Consider the following 10512-nt stretch of genomic DNA (forward strand, 5'->3'; position numbering starts at 1 on the left):
AAACTGTAAATTTAAGTGTTTTACTGTAAAATTACATTAAATGTGAGGTTTTGATCTATTACGGTTATGCAACGTAGTATATAGTACGGGAACGTTCTATCAACCAATTAATCGTATTTTACTGAAACAGTTTGCACAGACATGCTGCTGTGAGCATGTAAGATATGCTGCTGCTGCATTAATAGACATAGATAAATCCCATAGCAGGACAGACAGGTGGAGCTGGGGGAGGTGGAGGGTTTCAGAGGAGCAAATTACAGAAAACACTGAACCGGGTCATGAACTGCTTTGCTTTATTGTTTTATAATGTTTCCTGGGGTGCACTTTAATGTTAATTTGACTTTTACAAATTAAAATTGTCATAGTTTAGAAATGTATGGCATTTTTCCTACCCTGATTTTATCCTTCTGGCTAACAGCTTTGATTGGCTAACATCTTTGCATATGAAATAGGGCTGGGCGCTAAAATGATGACGTTAATTATCGCGATATAATTTTTTTCGATAAAACGATATCAAGAGGTCGATAAATGGTCGATAATGTTTATGCGGCAAAAGCGGAACGAAACTCATTTGAACCGTGCGCGACACAAGGAGCATTTATCCGGTCGGCTCAAAGTCCAAACGGCAGCGCAGCACGAGCTCACGCAGACTCGCACTCTGATCGTCTCGCTCAAGAGATCCAGTGAGAAACACTTGAGTTCAGCGAAGAACACAAATGTCAAGTTTAAACCAGTTTAAAGGCAGATGAAACAGCTGACAAAATGGAGAAACATTGCGTGCAGTCACGATACAGTCAGAATCTGAATTGATACTGAATCCATTTAGCCTACCATGGATTTACTGTAAGGTTAGCCTAGTAATATTAACTGTACCATGAAATGTGGGATATACATATTGAATTGTATAATATTATTAATGTAGACAATGTATTAAATGACTAATAGAATATAAGTACAGTATTTAATGATGTATTTAACTGTTAGGCTACTGTTTTTCATACAAATACCACAGAAACCATAAAGTTGCCATGATAGTGAGGTGCTAAGTTATAGGTTATACCTGGTTTTATCTGTGGTTATCATGATCTAAATACATGATACTGGATGACCAATGGTTAATTTTAATACAACTCAAACAGTCAGAATATTACTTTTTACCAAATAAAAATGTGGTCATTACATTAAAAAAACTCTGGTTTATACAACTTTCACTAAGGAGCAAAAATCTGTCTTTAAACTTAAAAGAAATAAAGATTTGACAGATATCGTGATAATTATCGATATCGACTGATATCGATTTACCATGATTTTTTTTTTTTTTTTTGGCCATATCGCCCGGCCCTAATATGAAATAAGTATTACATGTTAGCCTGGTTAAAACCAGACTATTGTCAGTTGTGACTGAGTTATGGTCTGGCAAAGCGTCATAGACAAATCATTTCCGGAGGGGTGTCACCAACAGACGTCGCGGATAGACCTAAACCAATCAGAGCGATGAAGGAGATGACGTATGCAGAGCGGCGACCAGCGGCGAAACATCTCCAAGTTTTGTTTTTTGCTCAGTTTTTAAACAAAAAGGAAACATTCAAATCGCTTAAAACAGAGGCTGATTTGAACAAGTGATGTTCGACGGCGGCATCCATCTTTGTAATGTAGCCAGGGAAAATATGCTTCAAAATCCCAGCGCTGTCGTCATCGCGTAAATCTCGCCCCAACGTTTCTGATTGGTGCCGCGATTTCGACGAATTGGAAATGGGCTTGAATGAGCTCTTTGCCAGACTAACTTTCAGAGCAAATCTAAATTTGCCGGAAGTTGTCTGGGTTTTCCCAGGCTAATTACATGTGGAACTCTCTCAAACACTTTTACCACATTTTTACTATTACTGCTGTCAATGTTAACTAATTGTGACGTGTTGATTATAGCATTATATTTAGATTGTGGCATGAAAGGTTGCAGCCAATCAGACATGTTGAGAGATCTCGTCACTGTAACTCGATTTCTGCACGAGGGGGATCTGATTTGTGCCCCCACAGTTTCAAATTGTCCCCCCTCCACCCATGAAATGGGATTTACGTTAACCCTTTGACACCAATGATCCCACCGGTGTGATTCGAACGTTCAGTGCATCACTGCTAAATTCAACCGTGTTTTTCTCTTTGGCTTGTGCTATTCAATGTTTTCAACCACATAACGTTTATGTTAGAATTTAGATATTTAAATGAAGTAAAAAAAAAAACAACAACATTTATTGTTTGTTAAATTCAAGTTTCATAAACTGATGTCTATGGAAGCTGCAATAATAAATATTTCAATTATAATTTGACAAAGTGCTATATTAATACAAGATACACATTGTGTATGTAAGCAATAAGGTACGAGAGGCTGCGCTGTATCGTGAATAAGTAACGGCTGAAGGGCGTTGTTGGCAACCTGCAACCCCTTCAGCCGTTACTTATTCACGATACAGCACTTGCCTCGAGTACCTTATTGCTTTTATAAAACGGTTGCCACACAATATTAAAGTAAAAAACAATGTTTTAGTGCAACTTTCTTGAAGTAAAATCACGAAAAGCCTTCCTTCCGCTAGAAAAAATAGTCCCCGAGCGTGAACAGCAACAACGTTCCAATGTGTAAAATGCATGAAAGCTCAAATAAAAACAACATAGAACCGCAGTGTTGCGCAACGATCAATAGAACCGTTGGGTGAAGCGGTCATAGCCGTGTTTTATCGTGAATTAAGCACAGCTCTTGACCAATCAGAATCAAGGATTCGAACTAACCATTTTATAAGAAACAATAAAGTTTACTCTATTCTACTCCCAGTTCACCGGCCACTTACTTTTGTGTATTTCGGGAAAAATGGATGAATTTACCTAATGTAAAGCTGACAGATCCTCTGTAATTCGATGCAAACGCATTGCGCGTTATAGACCATTTCACAAGATGTAAACAAGACTGGTCCAGAAGCACTTCCTGTTTCAGTTTGTAACTGTTTTCTTTATTTCACATGTAAAGAAAACATCTTAAAGATGTTTGTTTAACTTTTTGATTCAGTTTTAAATGTTCTGTTGGTTGTATTTTATCCCAGCTTTTTTGTAGTGTTAAAAAACTGAAACAGGAAGTGCTTCTGGACCAGTGTTGTTTACATCTTGTGAAATGGTCTATATCCACGAACATGTTCATTATAAACGAGACAACACATTCACTTCCACATATTTGATAATGGGAATATATCATAACGTAGTGAACACGTTTGTGAATATTTTGAATAAAAAAAGAAAAGAAACGCGATACATGCGTCACGTGTGGCTGCATGGCACGTTGCCAAGGAAGTAATACGTTCTAAAATAATTGTCGACTTAAAAAAAAAAGACTCCCTAGAATAGATTTCCCCCATATATAACTGATTATTTTCATCCTACTAAGAGAAACAATGTGAAGTTGACCGTTTAGTCACTGGTTTGATTTACTGACACATAGACAAAGAACATCTGACTGTAGCTACATGAATCATTACATAGCAGAAATAACTCGTCACAGTTTGGCTACAAAAAAAGCTTTTTTTGGACTAACAAGGACGTTTTCAGCTCTGAAACCTACTGGATATTTGTATAGTATGATGACCTCTTATATGCATAAAGCTCAAAGAAATTTAGATTTCTCAGTCCATGACTCCTTTAAGTGTTGAGCAAGCAATCTCACTGGCTGCAGAATCAGCAGAGGCCAATTCGCTTGTGCCATGTAGTAAATCATGTGATAGCATGTAAAGAACCCATCAGCCTGTACTATCTAGAGTTTCATGAATGAAAAAGATATTTAAAAAGATTTTTATTATGGCTTGTTTTGTTCTTTGTTATTTCAGAGGGCCAGTCAGTTGGCAAGTGGTCTTGGAAGTGGGCAGATGTTTTGTAAAGAGGCTTCACCACGCACTTTAGAGCAACAACTCCAAGAGCACAGGTGAGGAACAACTGCATCCATAATGTCCAGAAATTGTCCAGACAGTAACATATAGGGCCCTATTTTAACGATCTGAAACGCAAATGTCAAAGCGCAAAGCGCAAGTAACTTTGTGGGCGTGTCCCGGCGCTGTTGCTATTTTCCCGGCGGGATAAATGCCTCTTGCACCTGGCGCGAATCTAAAAGGGCTTGGTCTGAAGTAGCTTCATTATTCATAGGTGTGGTTTGGGCGTAACGTGAAATAAACCAATCAGAGCGCCATCCAACGTACCCTTTAAGAGCAGGTGCGCATGTTGCATGACGGGTTGTTATTATAACGGCGGGTTTACCAGGCGCGCGCCAGGAGCGTTCACAGCCGATGAGACCGACGATCTCGTCAGGGCAGTTAAAAGACAGAGAAGTGACGTTGTATGGGGATGGGAGAAACCCTCGCACATTAGCGTCGGTTAAACATTATATACGAATGTTTCTTGCCACTATTGGGCAAACAGGTCTGATCCTTCAGTACTACAATTAGCCTTAAAAAATGGGTAATTAGGTTTTTTCATCTTCATGTAAACCACAATGATTTCCCTCACGTGTTAATATTTTTACTTGTTATAATGTATGATTAGCAACAATAAAAACTGCTGCATCTGTGTTGATGAGAGAATCAAAGTGTACGTGCGTTATGCACCCGCTACATTATGGCCAAGCATGCGCGCTTAAAATAGCATTATGAACAACGCGCAATTGTTTTCTGGAACTGTAAAAAAAGCACCAGGGAATGTTTGTGCCGAAACACGCCTCCTTTTTGCGCCGATCCGCCCAGGGAGCGCAAGTTCGTTTCCTAGTTTACCGACGTGCGTCTTTTGAGGGAAAAATCTAGCTTTGCGCACGTGCAAAATAGGAATGACACATGCGTTTGTGTATAAAGTCATTTGCGCCGGGTGCAAGATAGAGCCCATAGTGTTGGCCCAGGTACACGTACCAGATGTGGGCCGGATTTGGGCGACACTATAACTTCCAAGTATGACACCTTTTCAATTGTAATCCTATGTGCAGACTGCAGCAGAAGAGGCTCTATCTCCAGAAGCAGTCTCAGGTACAGGCCTACTTCCACCAGATGCAGCTGGCAGAGGATGGTTACCCCCCTCCCCAGGACTGCAGAGACCCCCAGAACAGTCCCCTGTCCAGCCCTCCCTTCACATGGACCCAAACGTCCCTGGCGTACGGCCCCAAGTCAACCCGCTTTCCAGACTGGCCTCCGCCACCAAACAATCAAACAAACTACACTCCGTCCCTCCCTTCAGAGCCCCTGTACGCATGGATTCCTGGCCAGCCGCCTCTCCCCACGGGCAAAGCAGAGAGCCCCCCGGCACAACACACACCTGGAGCTTCTTTCCTGGACTGCGAGATGGTGGAGACCGTAGAGGCCCCACAGGGGTGTGTACTCGTAAACTAAATGTGAAATAAAGCACTCTGAGGCTGGCTCTCAGACACAAGTGTGGTGAAAAAAGCTCCCTCAGGGACGAACAAAACGCCATGGTTTGGGTCACATCTTACAGATGTGTACTTGATGCTTTGGCAGACCCTTACAGACCTTCATTTTCAAAGATGGTTGCGAGATCCGCTAGTGTCCCGATACGTTTTTTTCTTTTTCTTTCGGTAAGCACATATGAAATGTAGTGCAGGTACCATAGAGTTTAAAAAATCAGTATTAAAGCAATATTCCTTTTCCTATATAATAGAGTTCTATGAGTTTCAGTGTTTTTATAAGTAGTTTGTTTAATACTTAAATGATTAGTAGCTACTCAAGTTTTCATTATTAGTAGTGTGTGATTTTTAAATAATAGATCATTAACAAGGAAATGTGTAAATATAAGGACGATAAAAAAAGAACTATTAGAAATAAAGTCAGCAGGAAACAATTTCTTAGTAAAATGATGAACTTTTTACCCAGACAGCAACATAGTGTCGGCCCACATCTGGTACACGTAGAATCCACACGGCCACATGTTGTTGTCTGGGTAGTAAAACAGGTATTAATGGAGAACAAAATATAGAGCAAGACCTAAGTACTACTAAGATGCTATTCTATGGAAGGAGGCTTGTTTCCACCCAAATATATATATAAAGAATTTTTTTTTTAGATAATTGTGACTTTTTATTTCACAATTGCAAGTTTACATCTTTTCTTGTGAGAAATAACAGCATAATTAGATATAACCATAAGCTCACAATCAATTTTGACTTCTTTTCCCAGTTATAATAATGAGTTATAAAGTTTTTCTCTGATTCACAAAATTTGGACTTCAGAGGAAAAAATACTGACTTTTCTCTCGGAATTGCAAGTTTATATCTCCTAGTTGGGGAGATATTGTATATTTTTAAACCATAGATGCAGATAAAAACAATAAAATGGTTGAAATTTGTATAGGATTTGGCGGCTATTACGTGGAAATCTTCTACATGGAATCCCTCAATCTCTTCCTAAAATTCACTGCCTGGACTCAGTCCCACCATAGTTCCAGCCCTGCGTCTAACGCATGTTTACAAAGTAAAACATTGGAGAAGTTGAGTAGTGGAATGCAAAAACGCTTTCTGTTTAAATGGCCTTGAACACTTTACAATTTGATTTAAGATCCAATTTGTAAACATTTGATAATTACATATAAATGAACAAACTATAATTTTCAGCATTTATTAATCTAGGTTAATGTTAATTTAGACATAAAGCAGTTGAAAGTGTATTATTTATATTCACAAACATGAATTAACAATACAAATTACCTTTAACCAAGATTAATAAATGCTGCAAAATATTGTTTTTCGCTTATTTCATGATACCCAAAGCAGTAAATAATGGTAAGATATTCAAACTTATTGTAAGTATTACATTGCCTAAACAACTGTTTGACGGCTGGTTAACATTAACCAATAAGCATGCATGACCTAGGTGATGTCAGCAGACAAAAGTGCTGAGCAATGATATAATATTAAATCATCTGTGGAATAATATGCACCGATGGTTGCGCACAGTAAAACCAAACAACATGTTAAAGTAAATAAGGTTAATTTTGGTTTCATGTTGACTTTACAATTACACTACCTACTTTGGACTCTTCGAAGTGGACTGGAAAAGTAGAAAAGAACAAGGTTAAAGTTGAGATACATGGATTTAACCAATCAGAATCAACATACAATGATCTCACACAGCGTGCACTACTACTCAAAACTGTTTGTTTTTTTACTTAAGTGTTGTGCCTTTCGATTCTTATTGTTCCTTTCGAAGAATGTCTTGTTATTAGATTTAATTCTTCAAGTAAAACTTCCTGTTTGGAAATGCAGTACGAAGTACTCTCTTTTAAAAGATACCTTGAACCAAAGTCTCCATTTAGGTTCTTTTTTAAAGTCCACTATGTGGATTTGTTTTTTGGAACCAGCTACATGAGATAGTTGTCATGGTCCTACAATATATTCAAAAGTATAGCAATATCTAGAGAAATAATTCTGATGTTCAAAATATGGGTGTTGGTAGTGAGTGTTGTCATTTTATGCCTTTGGAGGAAAAAGATCTTATCGTGACTATTTAAAATTTGTAGTCAGTCTTTGACTAGTGTTGATATTATTACTGACATTGAAGAGTGAAATGTTTTGTTATAGTCGGTTTTCAGTGATAAGATGTTTCCTAATAAGTAATCACAATAGGAATTGTGTTATATTCAGTTGAAAATGCTGAGTTTCTTGCACAAGGGGAAATAAAGGTCGCACTCTCCTTGACTGAAATCATTTGTGCGAGTGATGTTTTTGTTCATATCACATGTCTCACATCACATTACCTCAGTTCTGACCATGTAGAGAATGATGGACTTGCAGTGGTTTAAAGACTCCATTTCATTCGCGATCAAACGAGATAACCCTTTGTTGCCCTCGTGCATTGATGTGCCTTGGGCGCCCACCACCCTGTCACTTGTTTGTGGTTTGTCCCTCCTCAATAAATTCTCACCACTGCTGACTGGGAACAGTCCACAAGCCTTGCATTTACAGAGAGACTGACCTAGTCACCTTGCCATAGCAATTTGGCCCTTGTCGAAGTCGCTCAGACCTTTATTCCTGCTCATTTCTCCAGCATCCAACACGAAGATAATGAGAACTGATCGTTTGATTATTACCATCTAATCTACCCAGGCCATAACCTGTGGCTATGATAAATATTCGCTTCACCTGTGACTGGTCATAATGTTTTGGCTCATCATTATGAATAGATTTACATTGCAATTAAAATTGCATAATGTTATGAGATCATTTTTTGTTTAATATAGAATTACAAAATTATGGAAAAATGTATGTTTACACGACAACGATGTGCTTAAAATAGAGACTTTTTCCTTTGAGTTTTACGCGTACAGACGACAACGCCAACGCCAAAACGATCCCCATTAACACGGATCTGAAAAAAAATTAGAAATTAGAAACTAAAAATTAGACGGAGATGAAACACTATAGATTGAACACGTAATAAGTGCGAGGCAGTGTTAATTTCGTTGACGAAAATAATGACGAAAATTATTCGTCAACAACATTATTTCACAGACGAAAACGAGACGATAACTAAATAAAACCTAGTTTTGAATGACAAAAACCATGACGAAAATCTATTGACATTTTCGTCAACGAATAAAAACTAGACGAAAATGTTAGATAGTGACGATCTGGGGAGCGAACCAGTCAGAACTGATGTCCTGCGTTTGTGGTAGATGCACACATTGGATCCGCATGTCATTGAACATGATCTGATGTCTTAAAGTGACAGTGGGTAATAAACCTAATGCGGTCTGTGTCCTTAATATTCAAGCAACAAAAGAAAAAGAGAAAAGCATTCACTGTTAATAGCTTAAATAAGGATTCATTGTATTTAATTCATACAAATAAATATCTGTTTGAAAGAATAAAGAATGATGTATGCATGTAGTCTTAAAGAATACATTTATCATTCATTGAAAAGAAGACTGTGATTTAGTTTAGGAAAAGTGGTTTTATTTAATTTTAATTCACAGTAGTTAAAACGTATCTGCATTGAATGTTCAAACTTAAAAATCATTCATATTAATAGGTTAATAGATGTTTTATCCAGGGGTATGGGTTTGGACATTTTAGAGAAATTCTAAATGAATGCATTACAATTTAACTAAACCCATTATATTTTAGTCGAGTAAATCTACTTTAGATTTAGTCGACTCAAATCTTCATGAATTTCGTCGACTAAAACAATTCAGATGACTAAAATATGACTAAAACTAAATGGCATTTTAGTCAAAAGATTATGACTAAAACTAAATCAAAATTAACACTGGTGCGAGGTAATGTGTATGACGTCATCGTCTTCAGAGATTCGCGTTTTTGTTGTTTACACGGAGACCGTTTTCAAAAACATGCACTTTGGCTATGTTTACACGGAAACGATCTGAAGAGAAAAAGCAAAAGAGGCGTTGCGTTATCACTTTATATTCTGCGTTTAGACGAGCATTTTGGGTGGGAAATCAGCGTGCATATGGTGACGCAAAAGTGTGTGAAATTCAATGTAGTATGCACTCCAGGCGCCTAGATGGCAATGTGGAGCACTGCCACACAACAACACTAGGGCCGCGCGCCTGCGTACAACCTTCGATGTCAAGCAGACTTTTGCGTTTTTACCGTTTTTACCCTTTACACGGGAACATGGCGGTGGAGCGTTTTTGAGATTCCCACTCTGGTGGATGGTTTCACTATTTTGCGTTTTTAAGCCCCCAAAACGTCGACACCGTGTAAACGAAAGGCACCACCGATAAAATATTTTTACGTTTTCACTCGCGAGCGTTTAAAACCCATTTTCAAAACGTTGTGTTTTCAGGCATCCAACACCGTTGTCGTGTAAAAAAACGGCCAAAAAGCATAAAAAGTTTTACGTTTTTAGTTGAAAACGGTGTCATGTAAACAGCCCCTTGACGAATGAGTCGTTAAATTATTCGATTTGCTCAAAAGGACTGATTCATTCAGCAACGAAGCAAGAATGGGTAATTTAATAATTTTCTCAAACAAGCAAATTTGAGGAATCGAAACACCACTCTGTCGGTGTCAGTCGCTGTCTGTAAATTCCTTCAGAAAAAAATGTGTGGAGAATAACTAATGTGTTTTGTCAGCACAGTAAACAAAAGTCTAATTGTAGGTTTCAGCGAAACTTAAGTTTTTCTTAAATTAGCCATATGATGCAGGCAATTTGTCACTGGTCTAGATCCTAATGCAAATTGGAGAAACATAAATATGTTAACCTAAGAACAGCCATCATGTGTGAAATATAACTTTATAGATAGCTATTGAATGAACAGGAGTGTTGCATAAAGCTGGATCATTTCCCCTGATGATTAATCTGTGCAGAATGGCACTAACACGCAGATGTGCGTCGTGATGTTCCAGCTGTAAACTGTTCATCAGCAGGCACGACAACAGCATTCATAATTCAGAAAGATAACAGCCTTGTCAGAACACTCACTCAAAGCCGTGACAGCTCTCACAGCATATTAGACCTTGCTTGC

General features: G+C 38.1%; 1 protein-coding gene across 3 annotated transcripts in view; it reads left to right on the forward strand.

Annotated features, from left to right (window-relative positions):
* The window catches only part of sik2a (salt-inducible kinase 2a), a 51239-nt gene extending 43497 nt beyond the window's left edge, over positions 1 to 7742 (forward strand). For 2 of the 3 annotated variants that reach the window (XM_039662296.2, XM_089129910.1), the window contains 2 exons: positions 3864 to 3958; positions 5003 to 7742. In XM_039662296.2, the coding sequence (XP_039518230.2) occupies positions 3864 to 3958; positions 5003 to 5402 (495 nt within the window). In that variant the 3' untranslated portion in view covers positions 5403 to 7742. Of the gene's footprint in view, positions 1 to 3863; positions 3959 to 5002 lie in introns of those variants that run through there. The other variant, XM_039662297.2, reaches the window with a different exon arrangement.
* The last annotated feature ends 2770 nt before the right edge of the window (positions 7743 to 10512 follow it).

The sequence above is a fragment of the Pimephales promelas genome, chromosome 4 (genome assembly GCF_988280905.1).
Source record: "Pimephales promelas chromosome 4, fPimPro1.hap1.1, whole genome shotgun sequence".
NCBI lineage: Eukaryota > Metazoa > Chordata > Actinopteri > Cypriniformes > Leuciscidae > Pimephales > Pimephales promelas.